Source organism: Grampus griseus (assembly GCF_964374135.1).
Source record: "Grampus griseus genome assembly, chromosome: 10".
In the NCBI taxonomy this organism is placed as follows: Eukaryota; Metazoa; Chordata; class Mammalia; order Artiodactyla; family Delphinidae; genus Grampus; species Grampus griseus.
In genome coordinates, this window is record NC_139004.1 from 64,342,022 (window position 1) to 64,364,338 (window position 22,317).

A 22,317-nucleotide genomic window follows, 5' to 3' on the forward strand; every position below is an offset into this window, starting at 1 on the left:
CTGTTTGAGCCAGGGGCTGTGCTAGTATCTGAGAATAAACTAGTAAATCAGACAGCCGAGTAAAGACCACGCCCTGATGGAGCGTCCAAGGCCAAGCACTGTGTCTTACTCTTTTCTACAGTCTTGACAATGCCTTCCCTTCTACGTGGACTTTCTTTGAATGGCCTATTTCTTATCATGAAAGTCCACGTGCTGTGGAGTTACTAAGAAAGGAATAGTAAATTCTACCTTGGAATTCATGAGAATCCCCTTCACTCAGGATTTTTCTGGATACACATACTTACTAACCTCACATGGAGATCGAGGCTATCACTTTTCAACAGACCTCATTAAGGACTGGTGCACAAGCAGGTCTGCACAGATGTCTGTGATGCCGGCTGCTGCTATGGCTGGAGCAAAAAGCCAAGGCCCCACCCTCCTCCCCACTGGTTCCCATGGGAGGGAAGCGCAGTACTCACCAGCAGGCCTCTTGGGCAGGGGTGTAGAGGGGCTCCTACTGCTTGGCCCAGCTGAGGCAAGAGTGGCAGCTGCTGTGGCTTTTGGAACAGTCTGGGTGCTCTTGGAGCCAGGCCTACCGGCCAGGGCAGAAACCAGCTTGGATGGCGAGGCTGGCTTGGATGGTGAGGCCCGCTTCTCAGGAATCTTTGCCTCTGCAACAGGCTGCTAATAGGAAAGTGGGAATAAGAGCTGCAGGTCAGCAATAGGCCGAGGAAGTCACGCCAAAGGATGGTTCCATATAAGCTTATGCCAGAAATCAGGGGTACTGTGGGTTTGGCACCACTGATAGGAAATATATGTGGCTATATGATCAAAGTCCTCCACACAACATGAGAAATGGCTATGTAGGGTGCCGTGTGATCGGGAATCAGGAAACAGGGAGTCAAACCACCTGAATCCAACCTGAACCAGTGAGAGTGAACAGCCCTGAAAATATACCACACCACAAAGTACATCTGCCTCAGGATCCCTTGCATTAAATACTTATGTATTTAAGGTATTAATATTAGACCAGAGATCAAATACATAAAACAAAAAATTTAAAATGTTCAGTCAAATTCAGCCATTCTTTTGGCTAAGATGCACCCAGTGAATTCTGAACAGGATGGAGCTGCAGCTGGAAACTGCGTTGACCAAATCAGTCAGGTCTAAGCTGTAGCCCCAGGCAGGACCCCAACTCACAGTGTGGTCTTGGGCAAATCACTGAGCCTCTCTGGGCTTTATTTCCTCATCTGGACAAAGGAGGCTGGAACAAAGGATCGCTACGGACCAGCTTTGATAATAAGTGATGTTAGGGATGGGAGGATGAGGATTCTGTAAGAGCACAGGGACAGTAAGAAGGGGCAGTGGAGGGTGCAGGCCTGACCAACAGAGGGAATGAGGAGGCCGATGCCACAGTTCTGACTGAAAGCAAAAGGGAAAAGCCTCTCAAGTGCAGACACAGGCCATCTGGGTCACTCTAGCTCCTCTTCCATGGAGGCTGGGCATGTAGTCACTATCAAGGAAGGGAAGGAATCAATACAGCCTGGTTTCTACAGGAATAGGCAATGAACAGACTGTTTTGATAAGCAAATATACCATGTTACTCAAGAGAGTAAGCCAAACCACAGACAAAGGGGATCCAGCTCTTATACTCCAAGAGAAATGGCCACACAGAGGGTAGTATGTTGGTGGAGACAAGCAGGATATTGCTTAACTGGAAAATCAGCTAAGGAGGTTCTCAGAAATTAAGGGCTGGCAGCCATTTAAATAAACTCTAACCCTGCAAATGCAGGGTAACGACCATTCCTACAAACGAAGGGCCCAAGCATGGTGTTAAAGAACCCTAAGGTTGGAATCAGGGGAAGTGGTCCAGCTACCAGCTCTGTCTCGAGCGTGTCGTGGGATTCCGTGCAGAGGGACTCCTGCTCTGTTTACTCTAAAATGTAAAGACTAAACCAGATGCTCTCTGGGGTCTCCTTCAAATTTTCAATACTATGAGTCAGAATAATCGGGTGGGGTCTTATATTTTGCTAGTAAGAGTAATAATAATAAAATAAGTTAGAAAAAAGTTGCTTGAGATAGAAATCTCTAAAGGATGTGATGTTCTTTAGACGTCAGGCTTTTGGCCTCAGCAGGCTGCAGAACCAGCCTGCTCTCAGAGTTGGAGTCACTCTCCTGTTTTCTCAACTATATTTTCTCCTCTGCCAGAATCACAGATCTTATTTTTTCTGAATAGTTTTTTCCCCTTTGTTTCCTCCTATAAATCTTTCTACCAAATAAGGAAAAAAACAAATTTCAGTAGGCTTTAGTTTTTATCCATCTCTCAAAATGTTTCCATCTGTTTCTTATCTAAAAGATAAATAACAGTCATCATTATGAGGCACATCACCTCTTCAGGTCAGCAGCATCTCAAAATGCTGTCTAAAAGCTGCATGGCAAAAAGACAGGAAACAAGAGTGTTGATAGAGGCCCTGAGCACCAGTGTTGGAGTTAGACCCAAGTTCAAATACAGGCTCTGCCGCTTATTAGCACTGGACTACAGAAAGGTTACTTAACTGAGCTCTGAAATGAGGATACTAAAATCCACATTATGGGTTGTTGAGAGAGAGAATTAAAAGAGTTAATGTCTATAAAGAAATCACTACAGTATGCTTCATTTTTGTTATTATTACAGAGTGAACTTCACTAGAGAGTACCCCCTCCTTCCCATGGCCTCCTCTGTCTCCTCCAGGATTTGCTGCTAAGAAAGTGTCAGGGAGGAGCTGCTGCCACGGCTCCAGCCACCTTCCCTCTGCCCCCTTATTCAAATAAATTGTTTTCTAAACATCAAGAAAAGCAGTGTCAACTGGGTAAATGAGGATCAGAAAGCTTTACGAGATTTTATAATTCCTAGTCTATACTAGGATTTCTCCGTTTCTTGGCCAGGGTTGTCAACCTAGCTGACAATTCCTAGGTTCCACCAGTTTTCTTTACAAGATTAAATGAAAACACTGACATTTTAACATGGTAAACTATTCCTCATCATGATTTTAAAGAGTAATATCGGGGCTTCCCTGGTGGCGCAGTGGTTGAGGGTCCGCCTGCCGATGCAGGGGACACGAGTTCGTGCCCCGGTCCAGGAGGATCCCACATGCCGTGGCACGGCTGGGCCCATGAGCCATGGCTGCTGAGCCTGTGCGTCCGGAGCCTGTGCTTCGCAGCGGGAGAGGCCGCAGCGGTGAGAGGCCCGCGTACCACAAAAAAAAAAAAAAAAAAAAAAAAAAGTAATATCAGGCTGACCTAAAGGCCCTTTTCAAAGAAAAGATATTAGAAAAGGCAGTCACAGATTCCACCCACCCTCTCCTCCAAGAACAATCCTGTGAAGCTACTGCTGTTCCAAACTGACCCATTTCTAAGCAGTAATGTGTGGGTGACCCGGAAAACTGAATAACTGCAGAAGGAGCCCAGTGAGAGGTAGCCTAATGCCAAAAGCAAAGTTAAGTTACCACCTGATGCTGGAATCTGCTGGAAGATAAGCTGGAAGAGCTAATCACTAATCAACTAATGGAGGAAATTCACTTCTGCGGGATGATTAAGCAGAAAGACAAATAATTGAATTTGACTGGGAATTTGATGGCGGAATTACACCAAAAATGAGTATATGATTGGCATGTGGAGTGGGGAAACTGGTTAACCAGTATGTAAACAGACAAAGAGTGAGGAGGAGCTGGGAGAAAGGAGGAGCCAGAGCAGAGGCAAGAGTGCCTCCAGCCAGGGCAGAAAAGGCACAAAGGAAAACAGGCCACTGAATTTCATGGCTGCGTCAAAGTGATTTGCGTTACCCTTCCTCCTTTGCCCTCTCCTTTCCCCTAGTCCACCAGCCTGCTTCCATGTCTGGAAGCAACAGAGTCTGACTACCTGACGCTCGGAGGGGAAAACTTTTCCCTGGCACGGTGCTCAGGTGACTACTTACCTTGGGCTTCCCGTCTTTTGAAGGTAAGGTGGAAGGCCTGGCAGTGGCAGCAGCTGGGCGTTTGGGTGGGGCAGCCGGTGCTGAGCCTGAAGCAAGGCTCATGGGTTTTTTATTCGACCCACCAAAGGTGGTGGGAGCTGGCTGCTTAGGGAGAGAAGTGGGCTGTGTTTTGGCTTTCGATGTTGAAGTCTTTGCAGGTTGAGTGGTGGCCAAAGGCTTTAAGTTGATTTGTTGTTTTTTTTTAAAGGCCAACATCAAACACACAGACAAGAATAAAAACAAATTTAAAAAAAAAGTATAAACTGCACAATTCAAAGTAAAATTATAAGCAATGAGGATAGATGCAACTGAAAATTAGCACTCCTTTCTTCTGAGCTCAGTAAATAGTGGAAAGACACCAGGATGCAGATAAAGAAAACTGGGAATTGTTTCTTAATGACAGTGTCACAAATTCCAGCAGTTTGGCACCTGAAGATTTAAATTCAGTCATAACTTTAAACAATTAACTAACTTTTGAAGCCTGCAATAATTCTGTGAAGAAAGTCACCAGCAGGTGATTAGGCTATTTATTATCTGCACCTCTATGAGGCAATATCAACGTCCTGTTTTAAACCCACACTAAAATGTGGCATTTGTACCTCGCAATAAGTACCAATAGATGTCTGGAGCTATGATCCACCTTAACAATCTGTGCTCCTTTTTCATTAACAGAGACTTCAGAATGGATTTCTGAATAATTCTGTAATTCCCTTTATTATTGTTGTTAAGGGAAGCAGAAACAACATCTACAGAACAGATATTCAAGATAATACGGTCAAAAGCAAAAGATTTAAAGGTTTGAGTTAGGCCACCATGGTAAAATGGGAATATAAAATATTTTCTAAGCATGTCCAAACTTGAGGAAGGACTCATAATAGCTCAGAAAAAAGAAATTTCATTTGCATGATTCAAGCAATAATAAGCAGAAGATAGTTTTTAAAAATTACAGCAGAAGACAACCCACCATTCTGGCACCTACCTTTGTTTTCTTCTCTGGGCTTGGTGGGAGCTCCTTGTTTGGAGGGGTGGTGATGTCATTTCCGGTCACACTCCCAGTAAGCCGTCCTTCTTCTAGTTTGGCTATTCCTAAAGGGGGAAAAGTTATGCTAAGCAAATGTTTTTCACACCCATTGTGAAAATGCAAGTCTTTGCAGAGACACACCACTAACTAGCACTTCATTCTGAGAAAATCCAGAGCTATGCTGCTGAAAGTGGTCAAGACTCCCAAGTCCCCCTCACTGTGACGAAGGACAGTTTTAGACTCCAGAGATTCAAGCAGCCTGTCCCTGTGGAAAAGCAACTTAACTAGGATTTGCACAAATGCTCAGTGGAAGGAAATGGCCCTTGAAGTTTCGTTTCCCTTCCCTGGAGACCGGTAAAGGGGTTCTGTCACCCAACCACTAACTCCCAGAGCACATAGGGGACAAAAACCACTTCTACTAGAGTTTATCTCTTGGAATAAAGGTTGCTGAGAGATGGGATAAGAGCCAGAAGATCATCCAATGTCCTCCCCTTCCTTCCTTTCCCTGTAAAGCACCACTTTATGGAGGATGTGAGATGAACTTGATCTGGTTCTAGCAGTGACCCAGATTTCCAACAAGGCCGAGGAGACCCATGAAATCAGATCCAGGGCCAGAAATAAAGTCTACAGCCTAAGGCTACGCCCAGCAGCACCACTGTGGGGAGGTGACTCCAGATTTCAATAGGGCTATACCAGAAAGCATTAAAATACCATGAAATTTATAACCTGGGTGTGGGGAACACCTTTCTAACTGGCACAAAATCTAGAAGCCAAAAAAGATAAGTTGGACTACAGAAAAATAAAAAGCTTCCACGTGCCCCAAAAAACAATACGAAAAGTCAAAAGGCAAATGATAAACAGGAAAAAAGTATTGAACCTCACATCAAAGACACAGAGCTTATTACATAAACTACTCCTACAAATCAACCAACTCCTATAAAGGCCGAAAAGAAAATGAACAGGAAAAATGGCCGAAAGAATATGAACACAGTTTACAGAAAAAGAAATACAAATCACTTTTGAAAATATGAAAAGATACCATTTCTAACCTAACATATTGTCCAAAAGTCCTAAAATCTCAAAGTAGCTGCTGGGGATAATGTGAGGACATACGCTGCTGGAAGTGTGTGAAATGGTACAAATCAGATGCAGGGCAGTCTAGCAGTATCTCCGAAAATTACAAGTGCAAATAAATTCTAATCCAGAATTACAATTTCTGGAAATTTATCTTAGAGATATATTCACATACCTGCAAAATAGCAAATGTGTATGGTCTTTCACCAGAGCATGGTTCCTAAAAGCAAAGGACTGAACCCAGAAGTCTGTTAACTGAAAACTGGTTAAAGCATATGGCAGAAGTATCAATGTTATCTCTGAATTTGAAAAAATAAACCATGACTGATAGGGAACGATCTCTACTCAGTGAAAAGAAAAGCAAGGCACAGAACAGTAGGTATAACATGAAACCATTGTCTAGAAAAGACAATACGCTTCTATTGCCAATACACTTGTACATGCATTTTAAAAAAGTCTTTGGAAGAACGATGATGAAACAAAACAATGGTGACTTAATTTTGGGATGGGGTGGAGGACCAGGCACAAAACTAGGGAGCGTTAGGAGGCTTTATTTTAAAACTTTTTGTTTTGAAGTAAAGATTCACAGGAAGTTACAAAGAAATGTACAGGGAGCTTCTGTGTACCCTTTACCCAGTCTCCCCCAATGACACCCTGCATAACTATAGTACACCGGGAAACTGATATTGGTACAATCTAGAGAGCTTATCTGACTTTTCCAGTTTTACATGCATTCATTTGTGTGTGTGTGTGTGTGTGTGTGTGTGCGCGCGCGTGCGCACGCACGTGCACGTGCATGCAGGTGTGCGGGTATGTAAGCAGTTCTATGCCGTTTTATCACATGTGTAGCTTTATGTAACCACTACTAAGAATCAAAACATATTAATTGTTCCATCACCACAGAGCTCCCTCATGTTACCCTTTTTTTTTTAAAGCCACCCCACTCCCTCTGCCTTTCCAATCCCTTAATCTCTGGCAGCTATTAATCTGCTTGCCATTTCTAAAATATTATTTCAAAAATATTATATAAGTAGAATCACACAGTGTCCTACTTTTTGTAGCTGGCCTCTTTCACCCAGCAACACGCTTCGGAGGTGCATCCGTGTTGTACATGAGAAGTCCACGGTGTGGCTGTACCACAGGTTAACCGTTCACATACTGTAGGACATTTTGGTTGTTTCTGGCTGTTTGCTATTATAAGTAAAGCTGCTACGAATATTTATTACAGGATTTTGAATAAAATAGGTTCATTGTTACTAAATGGAAATGCAATTAATTGTTTCTTACATGTTGATAGTGTATCCTGTGACACTGATAAACTCACTAATTAGTTCTAGGGGTTGTGAGGGTAGATTCCTTGGAATTTTCTACATAAACAATCATATCATCTACAAACACAGCCAGATTTTTTTCTTCCTTTCCAATCGATATGCCTTGTATTTCCTTCTCGTGCTTTACTGTGCTAACCAGAACCTCCAGTACTATGTTAAATAAGAGTGATGACAGCAAGTATCCTTGCCTTGTTCGCAACTTTAGGGTGAAAACATATAGTCTTTCACTATTAACTATGATGTCAGCTGTAGGTTTTTTGTAGATGCTCTTTCTCAAGTTGAGGAAGTTCTCGCTCTATTCTTTGATGAGAGTTTATCACAAATGGGTGTTGGATTTTGTTGAATTTTATCTGTTTATGATTTTTCTTCTTTAGACTTTTGATATGGATTACACTGATTGGTTTTTGATTATTGAACCAGCCTTGCATACCTGGAATAAATTCCACTTGGCTGTTGTGTATAATCATCTTAATATACTGCTGGGTGTGATTTGTTAGTACTTTGTTAAAAATTTTTGCATCTAAGTTCATGGGAGATATCAGTCTGTAGTTTGTGTGGTACTGTCTTTGCCTGATTTTGGTTATCAGGATAATACAGACATCATATAATGAGTTAGGAAGTGCTCCTTCCTCTTATACTTTCTGGCAAAGAATGTGTAAAATTGGTGTCAATTATTCTTTAAATGTATGGTAAAATTCTCCACTGAAACCATCAGAAGCTTTTTAATTAAAAATTCAATTTCCTGGGCATATACCCAGATGAAACTATAATTTGAAAAGATACATGCACCCCTATGCTCATAGCAGCACTATTTACAATAGCCAAGACATGGAAACAACCTATATGTCCATCAGCAGATGCCACGGATAAAGAAGATGTGGTGTATATATATACAACAGAATATTACTCAGCCATAAAAAAGAATGAAATAATGCCATTTGCAGCAACATGGATGGACCTAGAGATAATCATACTAAGTGAAGTCAGTCATAAAGAGAATGACAAATATCATATGACATCACTTATATGTGAAATTTAAAATATGACCCAAATGAACATATCTACAAAATATAAACAGACTCACAAACACAGAGAACAGACTTGTGATGGCTAAAGGGGAGGGAAGGATTGGGAATTTGGGATTAGCAGATGCAAACTCATGTATCTGGGATGAATAAACAAGGCCCTACTGTATAGCACAGGGAACTATATTCAATATCCTATGATAAACCATAATGGAAAAGAATATTAAAAAAGAATATATGTATATATGTATAATGGAATCACTGCTGTACAGCAGAAATTAAAACAACATTGTAAATCAACTATACTTCAATAAAATAAAAAATTTCAGTTTCTTTAATAGCTCTTCAGGTTACCATCGTGGTTGAGTTATGGTAATTTGTGGGTTTTAAGGAATTGGTATATTTCTTCGAAGTTATTGAATTTGTGAGGATAAAGGTGCTCCTAGTATTCCCCTATTATGCTTCTAATGTCTGTAGTGATATCCCCTGTTCCTGTTATTGGTTGGTTGTGTCTCTTTTTCACCTTTGTCAGTTTTGTTAAAAGTTTATCAGTTGTGTTGGTTTTCTTTAAGAACCAGCTTTTGGTTTAATAAACTTTCTTTTCTGTTTTATTGTTTATAATTTCACTGATCTCTGCTTGTTTTGGATTTATTTCATTCTTTTTTTTTAGTTTCAGAGTGTTGATCTGAGACCTTTTCTCTTTTCTAATGTAAGTACTTAGTGCCACAAATTCCCCTCTCAGTACTGCTATAGCTGCATTCAACAAATTTTGACATGTTCCTTTTTCTTTTTCTTTGGCTGCGCCACAAGGCTTGTGGGATCATCCCCCAAACAGGGATGGAACCCCAGCCCCGGCAGTGAAATCGCCGAGGCCTAACCACTCTACCACCAGGGAACTCCTGATATGTTCATTTTCATTCAGTTCATTGTATTTTTAAAATGTCCTCTGAAAACTTCCTCTCTGACCCATGGATTATTTAGAAGTATACTGTTTAATTTCTTAGTGACTGAAGATTTTCCTGTGGTCTTTCTATTATTGGTTTCTCATTTGTTCCATTATGGTCAGACAATATATTCTGCATGATTTCAATCGTTTAAATGTATTGAAGTTTGTTTTATGACCCAGGATCCATCTTGGTGCATGTTCCACAGGCACTTGAAAAGAATCTACAAACAATAAATGCCGGAGAGGGTGTGGGGAAGAGGGAACCCTCTTGCACTGTTGGTGGGAATGTAAATTGATAGAGCCACTATGGAGAACAGTATGGACGTTCATTAAAAAACTAAAAGTAGAATTACCGTATGACCCAGCAAGCCTACTACGGGGCATATACCCTGAAAAAACCATAATTCAAAAAGACACATGGGGGCTTCCCTGGTGGCGCAGTGGTTGAGAGTCCGCCTGCCAATGCAGGGGACGCGGGTTCGTGCCCCGGTCCGGGAAGATCCCACATGCCGTGGAGCGGCTGCGCCTGTGAGCCATGGCCGCTGAGCCTGCGCGTCCGGAGCCTGTGCTCCGCGACGGGAGAGGCCACAGCGGTGAGAGGCCCGCATACCGCAAAAAAAAAAAAAAAAAAAAAAAAGACACATGGGGCTTCACTGGTGGCGCAGTGGTTGAGAGTCTGCCTGCCGATGCAGGGCACACGGGTTCAAGCCCTGGTCCAGGAAGATCCCACAGGCCGCGGAGCAACTAAGCCCGTGTGTCACAACTACTGAGCCTGCGCCCTAGAGCCCACGTGCCACAACTACTGAAGCCCACACGCCTAGAGCCAGTGCTCTACAACAAAAGAAGCTCACGCACCACAACAAAGAGTAGCCCCTGCTTGCCACAACTAGAGAAAAGCCTGTGCACAGCAACAAAGACCCAATGCAGCCAAAAAAAAAAAAAAAAGACACATGTACCCAAATGTTCACTGCAGCTCTATTCACAACAGCCAGGACATGGAAGCATCCTAAATGTCCACTGACAGATGAATGGATAAAGAAGATGTGGTACATACATCACACACTGTGGTACATATATACCACATCCGTATATGGCTGGAATATTACTCAGCCATAAAAAGGAATGAAATTGGGTCATTTGTAGAGATGTGGATGGACCTAGAGTCTGTCATACAGAGTGAAGTAAGTCAGAAAGAGAAAAACAAATATTGTGTATTAATGCATATATGTGGTATCTAGAAAAATGGTACAGATGAACATATTTGCTGGGCAGGAATAGAGAACGGGAGGGTGGGATGAACTGGGAGATTAGGATGGACATATATACACTACCATGTGTAAAATAGATAGCTAGTGGGAACCTGCTGTATAGCACAGGGAGCTCAGCTCGGTGCTCTGTGATGACCTGGATGGGTAGGAAGGGTGGGGTGGGGGTGGGGGGGTTTGGGGTTGGGAGGGAGGTCCAAAAGGGAGGGGATATATGTATACATATAGCTGATTCACTTTGTTGTACAGCAGAAACTAACACAACATTGTAAAGCAATTATACTCTAATAAAAAAAAAAGAATATTCTGCTGTTGTTAGGTGGAATTTCTATAAATGTCAAGTGGATGCTGTTGTTTGATGTTACTGTTAAATTCTTCTTTACCTTTACTAATATTCTGTCCAGTAGTTCTATCAATTGCTTAGAGTGGGATGTAGAAGCCCCCAACTACAACTGTGGATTTGTCTATTTCTCCTTTCAGCTCTACCAGTTTTTGTTCATTGTATTTTGTGTGTGTGTGTGTGTGTGTGCTGCGTTGCGTCTTCGTTGCGGTGTGTGGGCTTCTCATTGCAGTGGCTTCTCTTGTTGTGGAGCATGGGCTCTAGGGTGCACGGGCTTCAGTAGTTGCAGCAGGCGGGCTCAGCAGTTGTGGCTCACAGACTCTAGAGCGCAGGCTCAGTACTTGTGGCGCACGGGCTTAGTTGCTCCATGGCATGTGGGATCTTCCGGGACCAGGGCTCGAACCCATGTCCCCTGAATTGGCAGGCAGATTCTTAACCACTGCGTCACCAGGGAAGCCCATAACTTCTATTTCTTTGCTGAGATTTTCTAGTTCCATTTGTTTCAAGAGAATTCATAACTTCTTCTTGAAATAATTTTATGATGGATTTTAAAATCCTTTTTGTATATTAGCAGGTAATCACTATTTAAATTTAGTGTGCAGGTAGTTTCAATAACAATTTAGTTCCCAGGGCCCTTGTAGTGCAATACAGGCCTGCTGTGTTTTTCTGGTTCCATGAGGCTGTCACTCAATCCCTGCTGGTGTCGCCTGCAAGGGCTCAAGGCACTTCCCTGGGACAGATGGTTTCACTGGGTGGGGGATGAGTGATGCTGGACCCACGGAATGCAGACTTTCTCCTGGCCTGATTTCTGGCTGCCTGATGCTGGTGGACTTCCTGTTTTGAAGCCACTGGGAGCAGGAAGCACCTAACTGGCCTGATGATGGAGGAAAGAGTGTAGCAGGAAACCTACCTACCTTTCCTTCTGCTACTGGGTAGAAGGCTGGTGCTGCTGGTCACCTAGTGGGGACAGGGGATGAGCTTCCCTGCCACTGTGGGTGGATCAGGCCTGCAACTGCTGCCAGGTGTGAAGTGCACAACAGGTAGGCCCTGATGACCTCTGCTGACACTGTACCTGCGAGAAGATTGAGTCCACCACCACTGCTGGATATGGGGAGGGAAATAGGGCTTCCCCGTTCCTGGTCTTTGGTCAAAAGAGAGCAGGTTTTTCTTTCTTTCTTTTTGCCTTTTCTTTTTCTTTTATCTATGCTTGTTGGTGATTCCAGGTTGTAGACACCCTCCAGTGCCCAGACAAGGACACGTGGAAGATTAAAAAGAAAAGCCAAGGGAACTCACTGCACTGTCCTTCCTCAAGTCCTGAGCCCTACCCAGCCTGCCCTCTCCCTTCTACCTTTCAGATTCCTTTTCTGATTATCTGGTGCATTCTTTCCAGAGTATTTAGCTGTATTTAGAAGAGATGAACAGGAAAAAGTGAATCAATGTCACCTTCTCTTGGAAGGAGATTTTCTAATGTATAGCATTTTGTACTTTTTGATGCTTGAAACCATATGCATTTCTAGTTGAAAACGGAATTTTTTTAGTTTTAAAAATATAAAGAAAGAAAACCACTCCCACCATGCAAGGTATTGGTAACGCCTCTGTTATAGAGCAAGCTGAAAGAATATCTCACCAAATGTCTGACTTGTTGCCACTGGCCACTGGCATCAGACCACCATGAACATTTTTCAATAAGCACAGGATTTTTCAGCAAACAACATGAACACTTCATGAAGTCTCACTGCTTATGATATAAACATGCAACATCTCAACCTGCACAAGTTAAGTGTCACCCAGTGAAAAATGCATGACCGCCACATAAGCAGAAACCATAGTCTTCCTCCCAGATAGTGCTTCTCACCATGAGCCTCCTCCTTTGCTTCCGGGGTATATACCAGCCAACTGCTAGAGACCACCACCCAAATGTCCCTACATTTCCACAGAAGAATGTTCACAAAGAACACAAAACTGCTCCCTTCTGTTGCATCTTTCCATTATTTGTACTACTACTTGCTGGAAAACCCAGGCTCAAAATCACAGCATCATTTTTAACTCCCCCCTGCCGCCCCCCCCACCTTCCACACCCAGTTTTCAAGTCCAGTTGATTTCGCTTCTGGTATACTTCCCGTATCACGTCCTCAGTAGTTCACCTTTTACTACTACATGTATCCAACTGTCATCATGGGATTTTTTTGCCTTCAATCCTCTGTCTTCCAGTTTATCTTTTCTACTGAGAACAGGTGAATCCTCTCAAAGCCAAATTTGGGCCACTTTATTTATTGTCATAGGCAGTCAGGACAGTTTTTTGAACATGGGAGTAAGGTTTAAACAACTCAGGGAACAACTAAGCTTGGGTTCCAAACAACTTTCTAGATTTGTTATCCCATTATTTCTTGCCACAGATGTACAGATGGCTTTGGCATATTTGCTCAACCCACAGCCTTCTCCAGAGGAGCCCCAGATGAAGTGGGCAGCTCAAAATGGCCAAGACTGGTGAAGAAGGTTTTGGTACCTGGCACACAGGTGACTGGACCAAGCTGAGACAATAAGATATACTTACTCATTCTTTCCCTAAAAGAAAGAAAATATGAAAACTATAGCCAAGCAACCTTGGGTTCCTGAGATATAAAGTAGGGCACAGAACCCAAAACCATGGCAACCAATGTCCTGTACAGACCAGAGACACAAAGGAAGCAAAAAGTAAGAGACGGCAGAGAACAGTTTCCAGAAGGGAAGAGAATGGAACACATGTTCAGGGCAAAGCAGAGGTCCTAAGTGAGACACACAATGGCTGTAGCTGGGCTACACTTCCTGAAATAGGATTCCCTGAGATTGTCAACAAATAGCTTTTTATAAATTTGAGTTCCTATGACTGTGTTTCTGTTCTTTGAAACTAAATAATAATTAAGAGAAGCCCCACAAATACTCATCATTGTTCTTTTACCTAATGTGAGCTGTCTGAGCTTCATACCTTTGCCTGGAAGGCTTTCCCTCCACTTTGTTAGGCTTCCAAGGCCACCTCCTCCCAAAAGTTTTCATGATTCACAATCCTCTCATACAACCCCCACCCCCCGACCCCTGCCACCCCAACTAGATCACAAGTCGTTCGAGGATAAGGACAATATCCAGGGCCTAGGTAGTGGCATATGATAGGTATGGTGAACAATGAATCCTTATATAGCTTTATCTACATAGAGTTTAGCAGTCAGCATTCAAACATTTATTAGGTGAACAGATCAGTGAGGTTTGTCAGTCATCTGACATTTTTTTCCTACCAGCGTGAACTTCTCTTAGTGTGAACTAAGACAAACTTGTTCTGAAATAAACAAAAATCTTCACTCATTACCACCTAGAAGGTATACGGCACTGAATTGGGCACCTGGGGATCAAGCAAAAGAAGATGAGACAATCCTATCCAGGAGGCCCTTACAGTTCTGCTACAGTTAGAAGGAAGCGACAGCATAGGACACCTGAGTCTTATCATCTTGGAGTCATAAGAAATCATGGAGGAAATATGACGCTTTTTTGCCCACCTCTATTTAAAAAAAAAAAACACGCCACACACCTGCCAGTCTTCAAGGGTCCTTTCCACTTACCCTTCCCCCTAGAAAATACCACTTCTAATATTAAGAAAAAAATGAATAAAATATTTTTGTAAAAATGTACTGAGAGGTATAAATACTAGAGGAAATGGTTCCTAGGAAAAGAGGCTATTTTTATAACAAACAAAACACATATTGTAAATCTCCATTAACTAGCTTGTGAATCACGGTCCTTTGTGCACAAACTGGACTCAGAGGAAAACAAGCTTTTGTAAGACCACCAACAATAAGACCCGTGGAGAGCTGGGGGTGGGGAAGAGAAGAAAGGGCCAGGAAAAAAGACAAAGCGGCAGCCGCAAGGACCGCAACATTTAGCTGTTTATTAACCACAAGTCTCTCCACTGTCCACTTTCCCTTTCTTCCCCTTCTCCCCACAAATCCTCCTAACACACATATACAGAGAGAAAACTAGAAGCAAGACCGGGTCAAACATGAAGAACAGGAAAAGAATATTAAATAGCCAGCTTTAAAAGGCTCTTTTTCAGCTTGAACAAAAGCAAAACGTTCTCAAAAGCAAAACGGAAAACAGAGCTTGCATCCAGGCTGCGCTACTTAATGAGAGGAGGTTAGTGCTGATAAAGCCATTGTGAATCCACAGTGACAGATTTTCAAGCAAGGAAATCAATCAGTTGTGATTGGATGATTTAGGGCTCGGGAATCATCTGGTTCAAACCAACAGGGAGCTGAGGGGAGGGAGGATGGGGGGAGGGGTGGGCAGGGTGACATGAGGTCAAGTAAGGGGCTCTATGTCTTACGCCTACCCCTCTCTGATGGGATTCGGACCACACCCTCAGTCCACACCATCTGTCACACCAACAGACGTGCAGGTTGACCCAGCTAGAGTCACTTTGTGCACTCTCTCGCATCACTCTCCCCAACCTTCCGATGCAAGGGAATTCAGCTTTCCCTGGGCAGTCATAGACTCCAAGCAGGAATGAGCCGCCTAACGCTCCTGCCGGTAATCTGCCACTTTGGTTCCTTCCTTGCCGTCTGCTTGTTCCCCATGGAGACAAAATTTAGAAACATACCATCACGTGGGGTCTCTTCACACAGGAACGATGGAGTGCTCTGGGTTGTGGTGACCTCAATTTCCTTCTTCCCTGCCAGAACTGTCTGTCCTGGCCATTTCTCACCTCCTCGGCAGACTTGGAAGCATGAATCCGCTCTAGTTTCACTAGTATCTTCTTGTCCTTTTTCCTTGCTGCTTACTTCAGGAATCTGCTCCAGCTTACCATGGAGATAGAACCCAGCAGTGCCCAGTTCCCTCTTCCCAGAGCTGCTGCTGCTGCTGTTGTTGAAGTGGGTCAGTTCTTCTCTCCTCTTGGCCACTGGTTCCTCGCAGTTGAAAGGAGGTATCTCTTCAGTAGGCAGAATGGGCAGTTCTCCAGGGTTCAATTTGTGGCTGGCTGTCTGTTCCTCAGCCACCGTCATGGAGCGCCTAATGGCAGGAGCCCCCAGTTTTTTGGGTGTGGGACTCAGCATTGGGCTACTGGTGAGGAGTAGCAGGCCAGAAGAAAGCTCTTCTTGGGCGGGAAGTTCAGGATACTTATCTGCAAGGTTGACAGCTGGGGGGACTGAGAGATGAGAGCACTCAGACAGGGCCCGGCGCATTGCCTTTTTCTGCTGGGGGGCTTGGTCAAGCAAAGCCCCCTCCTCGGTAGAACTCAATTTCTCCAACTCCTTATCATGGTCTTTGATATGAGAGCTGGCATTCACATAGTCCGGGGTGAACTCGACCCTAGTGATTGGTGGAATGGCAGTGGGTGAGTGCGCAACAGTGGGGGCTGGGTGGGCTACAGCCACCGCTAGGGAGGACTCATATTCGAGCTGCCCAGAGCTATCACTCACCACCCCAATCACCCGGCAGCCAGCAGGGATGCCATTCTCCTTTCCTGGAGTTCCTTCCCTTGAGTGCTGAGGGTCTTGAGCCACTGACACGGGATGGAAGTTGGGGTTACAAACACTGGTTTCCTGCTCCTTAACATACTGGGTGGGCATGTCAGCAGCCCCAGGGAAATCCAGATCTGGCTGGCTCTCTGTCTCCGGCACATTCTTCCCTGCCACCGTCCCCGGAACTATAGTGGCTTTGTTTTTGTCTGGCCCCTCTCTGGGTCCCAGATGTAACTCGCCCGTCTTCTGGTGCACTGAGTTCCCCTCCAAGGGATGGCAGCTGTCTGCAATCACATACCTGCTCGCAAGGTGACCCGAGGTGGCTTGATACTCCTTGTCCTGCGCTTCAATGCCGAGCTCTTTGTCTAGCTTCCCCTCAAAGAAGCAGAGCTTATTCTGCTCCAGGAAGCTGGCATTCTTCACAAGCCCGTCTTTCAGCTGCCCGTCCATGCTGACATTCAGCCCGATCTCATTCAGCTTGCCCTCTGTCCTCTGCCACTCAAACCCAGCTTGGCTCATTTCTTTTGTGGAATCCACCCAGCACTGTGCAGGCTGGCCCTGACAGAGCTGGCCGGGAGTGGCAGTGCGTGAGGCTGGCTGCCTGTGTGAGAGCGACATCGCCTCTTCCACGGCTCTCCCCGCTGCTCCTGGAGCTCTAACACCACCTATGATCACAGAGCTGGCAGTGACATCACACCAGCATTCATGACTAAACCTGTCTTTCGCCCAACACTCCTCTCTCCTCAAGCAGTTGGATGATAAATGTATTTACTAGTGTGAAAGGAACGAAGGAAGAAGGAAGGAATGAATGAAAAAGAAAGAGAAAGCAAGGAACCTGCTCCTTTCTGCACAATCGAATGCCACTGTTAAACTGAAAATGTAATTTCCTGTTAACTGGCACTCTGTTTAGATCTGCAATTTAAAACACGGGATGGTGCTAATCTGGGTACTGAGGATAGTAATGATGCCGGCTTTCACCAGTATAGACACGTGTGTACCCACACACTCGCTTATGTGACACTATGCCCACACTTCCACTGTCACCTACTCAAAAAACTGTTTTAAAAATAAGACTGATTTGCCACTCCTAAGCCATAACCCTTAAAGAACAAAGACTCCAAAAATTTGCTCAAAATTTCACTTAAAACAAAGAACCTTAATGTAATATCAAAATTGGAGGCATTCATTTCTCAGAGGAAGAGTAGTTTTGTTGTCACAACAACTTATCAAATTAACTTGAAAACTGACTTGCGTGAGTCCCCAAAGCCCAGTGAGAGCTCCATCTTGTAGCTCTGCATTGTGCAAGAGTCTAATAAGTGGTTCATTTAAAGGTTTCAGTGATCAGCACTTTGGGGACATGTAACCAAGTTGTAAGACACTTGTGTGACAATACATCCTCGCACTTTTACTCCTGCCCCGATCCCTCTTAGTTTCTTGGACAAGATGTGTCTCTCCCTCCTACACCAGCCCTGCCTGCTCTTTCCAGCCTGCTGATGACTTAGTTGCCACGGGAACACACTGCAGCAGTTCATCTTCCTCCGACCTCTAGGACTTAGGGACCTTGGCTATCTGTGGCTTGGGGTTTTAGCCGCCCACCAGAGCCCACTGCCCCCATTTAACTCAGCATAGTCCTTTGCTGCCCTGAGCTTTGAGTTTACAAACAGTACTTTCAGGATTGAGGTACCCACAAGAGAAAATTCTTGAAAAAAAAGTTACACTGAAAGGATAGGAAAAACTCTGCCTTGAACAAAGCTGATTTTTGTTGCCTAGCCTGTAAGTCGCTAATTGAAGTAACATAGGATATTGTGAAAGTCTATCAAGAATACAAGAGAAGGGCTTCCCTGGTGGCGCAGTGGTTGAGAGTCCGCCTGCCGATGCAGGGGACACGGGTTCGTGCCCCGGTCCGGGAAGATCCCACATGCCGCGGAGCGGCTGGGCCCGTGAGCCATGGCCGCTGGGCCTGCGCGTCCAGAGCCTGTGCTCCGCAACAGGAGAGGCCACAACAGCGAGAGGCCCACATACCGCAAAAAAAAAAAAAAAAGAATACAAGAGATGGATTTCCCTGGTGTCACAGTGGTTAAGAATCCGCCTGCCAATGCAGGGGACACAGGTTCGAGCCCTGGTCCAGGAAGATCCCACATGCCGCGGAGCAACTAAGCCCATGCACCACAATTACTGAGCCCGCGAGCCACAACTACTGAAGCCCACGTGCCTAGAGCCCGGCTCCGCAACAAGAGAAGCCACCAGAATTAGAAGCCCGCGCACCTTGCCTCAACTAGAGAAAGTCCGCGTGCAGCAATGAAGACCCAATGCAGCCAAAAAAAAAAGTGAAGAGATTACCAAGGCCCAGCCCAAGAAAGCTTCCTTAACTGGAGCCTCTGTCCCCATTACTCAACTTCTCTACTTGCTATTCATACCCTGCACATAATATTCTCAATTCCCAACTAGAGCGCAAGAACCAACCCTAATATGTTTCCTGCGTTAGCATCAGTACCTAACACAGAGCTATGTTCATGGTCAGGAGTGGCAATGTTGCAAAGCTGGAAAAAATGTGAACTTAACCTCTGTCCTGAACGTTAACTGAACTCATATATACCTCTCCTTCCCCTTGACCTTAAGTAGCTTAGCAGCAATACATGCGAAAGCACAATAAAGGTTCATTAGCAAGAAACTAGGGTCACCTTACTTTTCAGCAAAGCTCTCACCAAGGAAGAGCAAGGAAGGATGTATAATAAAATGAAAAATGAAGGTGGTGCCAGGAGGGTCATGATTCTAATTAGTAATGGGAAAAAATAAGAGATGAGTCTTGGGTATATAAAGGCTTGGTGATAAAACATGGTCAAATTCTGGCTTTCAAAGAATGAGGAAGGTGTGTCTTTATTCCTTAGCAATTGTCTGCTACTATTTTCCATTCTCAAGTGGACTTACATTTACGTTGGTGTCCTGTTACAGTGCTCAGCACTGTGAGCGTCCCTTCACTGCTGCTTCTGAGTGGGCAAGCACGTCCTCCTGCTTCACTAAGAAAACATGGAGATCCAGAGGCTTTTACAGAGGGGAGGGGACAGAGTGGCTTATAGTTTGATTACACTATTGCTTTGCAACACGTACCAAGGAAGAGATCACACGGAACAAAAATTAATGTGTTTATTTCTCCCCAATGAGGTGACTGCTACCTGGATGACAAACAATGAGAAAAATCTAGTACAGAATAATTAGTAAAACCTGAGGATGACCCTGTCAGTGCCCTAGTCCAATTCAGAATTACAAACACAATCTCACTCAGGAATGCACATTCACCCACGGGAGAGAGTTGCATCAAGGAACTCAACCCCCCCACCCCGCCCCCATCACTGTGATATTTTATCAAGTTGGCAGATGAGGAACTTACATGAAGTCTTAGAAAGTTGAGTGTGCCCAGGTAAAAAGAAATGTACTTAAGAACCTGAAGACTTAAATTCTAGACTCAGTTGCCACTAGAATTCCTTGCCTCTGGGTTCTGCTTCTACTTATTCAGAACTCACAGAAATGTCACCTCCTCTGTAAAGTCTCCTAGACCCCTAACTCCTAAACTGAATCCTTAATGTTTACACAGAACTATACTTGTTCTACTTCTTCTTAGGATTTGGAAACTACACCATAATCTTCTCTGTATGTGCCTTTCCTGGAAGCTTCTAGAAGGCAGGAATAAGACCTGTCCACCTCTGCTATGCAGGTGCCCAGCACAGTGCTTGATACAGTGCTTAAGTAGGCTCTCAAAAAAGTTCTGCTCAAGGAGGAATGGACGGATTCCTTTCACGGACTTCTATCATTTGACCTGATCTCTCCCATCGTTAAACTCATGTAGACAGGTGCTGATTTCGAATGTCCTTTGGGCTGAAGGTTTTTAAGTTCCATTCCGTCTGAGTCTGAGGAAAGTGCATGGACTCCCATGTGTCTGGTCAGAAGGCGACCTCTCTTTTATCAGACTGTATAACAACTTGTCAAGCTTCCAAGGGCTCTGGCACAGCTTGCAGGACTCTGATCTCAGCAGATGCACTGGCAGATGTTTCTGGTTTTGCCTTGTGCCTTGAGCTAGTACTCAACCTGTTCAGGGCCTTGGTTTTGATAAGCTCCACAACTGGTTTCTCTGCATTCTTTCAGTTACCAAGGCAACAAAGCTACTTTCCAGATTGACCAAATGTTCCCTGTTACTGTCTCCAGGAAACAATTTCTAATAAATTATCATTACAATGAAAGTCGATACGTCTACTGATTACAATGATGGATGACACTCTACTAATAAAAGCTGAAGACTGTGAAGCTGCAATCTAGTTTCTTACCTGGAAGAAAATGATGTTTGTTTATATATAAATATACATGTATGCAAAAACATTTCAAAACCATATTCTACTAAATCTTAGAAAAATTTCTTAGTACATGTTTAACTCAAGAAAATCGTGATTCTTCCTGATTAACTTTCAAAAATTGGGAGGCAGACAGAATGAAAAAACTGAAGCTAGTAATCTGACTTATGTGACCCTTGATAAAGGTAATTCATTTACCAGGACCCACAAAATGGAGGCCGCCCCCGTGGCTTGGCCCACAAATCTAAATCGAAGTCAGCCTGCACTTCACTGTCAAGGAAAGCACCTCACTGTCAAAGAAACCTAAAACACACCAAACAGTCCTTCGAATCAGCTTCAGCTAGCTCACCTTGCCCTAGAAAATTGGACCTGTTAGTCTTATAAGGAAACCCCAGACCTCCTAGCCAGTCATGCCCTATTTCCCCCAGTTGCCGCTTATAACGCTCTATAAAACTCGCTCTTGCCCAGAATCCCTCGGTAAGAGCGGTCCACTGTTGTCCGCTGTACTCCCCTAATCCATGGATTGTTCTCCCTTAAGTAAAGGACATCACACTCATTACTAAATTGCATTATTTTTGTCATTTAACAGGCAAAAGCATTAAAATGCTTACAGATGAAAAGTCCCCCAAGAAGTACAACTTGGAAATTCCAGGCCTTTTGAGTACTGAGCCTAGCATAGCCTCCCTGAAAAAGATAAGAGATTCATGCAAGGAAACTAGGTAAAAGCCCAACTCCCTCCACCAATTACCTCCAGTGTAAAGTTTAAGATCCTCTGCTCATGGAGGTACACACGACTCTCAGGACCCTTGAAGAGCTTACCTTCTTTTCTCCCCAATCTTGTCTCAGAATGTTTCTCCCTGCTGCCCACATGATGTATATACCAGTCACACCCAAATGTTTGCTAGTCCTCAAATATTCCATGCACTTGCACTTCACTATGCCTCTGTGCAGTCTATCCCCTAGAATGCCTTACCCTGCTTATCAGCTCTTCAAACTTCCAGACCCATCAAATGTCACCTCCTCCAGTAAGCTTTCTTTTGCTCTCCTAAGAGGACTTACTTTCTGCTCTGTATTCCCATGGCATATAGCTCATCCTTCTATTACAGAACTTCTCTCACTAGAGTAAAATTATCTGTTTATGTGTTTATCTCCCCACTTTGGAATCCTTGAGGAGTAAAAGCTGTGGCTTCTTGATCTACCCTTAGAATGTGGGAATAATGTTACCTGGCGTTTGCTGAATGAATGAATGAACTAAATACTAAAAAATCCAAATCATGTTGAGTGTTCACTATCAGCAGAGCAATAGAAAACGTTTATATGACAATCAGCTTTTTGCCTAAACTTATACAAATTACATCGTTGCTGAACAGTTTAAAAACTAGCAATTTCAATCTGCTCACAGCTGAGATGACCTACTCAATGTCACAGGTAAAAATATGCATGGACGTCCCCTCTACTGTCCACTTCATATTTCAAAGGAGTAAAAATTTCTGCAACACCAAAAGTAAGAAGCAAG

General features: G+C 43.9%; 1 protein-coding gene across 29 annotated transcripts in view; it reads right to left on the minus strand.

Annotated features, from left to right (window-relative positions):
• Positions 1-22,317, minus strand: part of MAP4 (microtubule associated protein 4) — a 167,548-nt gene that overhangs the window by 13,869 nt on the left and 131,362 nt on the right. For 19 of the 29 annotated variants that reach the window (XM_082664897.1, XM_082664900.1, XM_082664884.1 and 16 more), the window contains 3 exons: positions 4,950-5,056; positions 3,932-4,147; positions 459-663 (listed from right to left, as the gene is read on the minus strand). In XM_082664897.1, coding sequence (XP_082521023.1) covers positions 459-663; positions 3,932-4,147; positions 4,950-5,056 — 528 coding nt within the window. The remainder of the gene's footprint in view (positions 1-458; positions 664-3,931; positions 4,148-4,949; positions 5,057-22,317) is intronic. The other 10 variants (XM_082664894.1, XM_082664893.1, XM_082664892.1 and 7 more) reach the window with 1 other exon arrangement.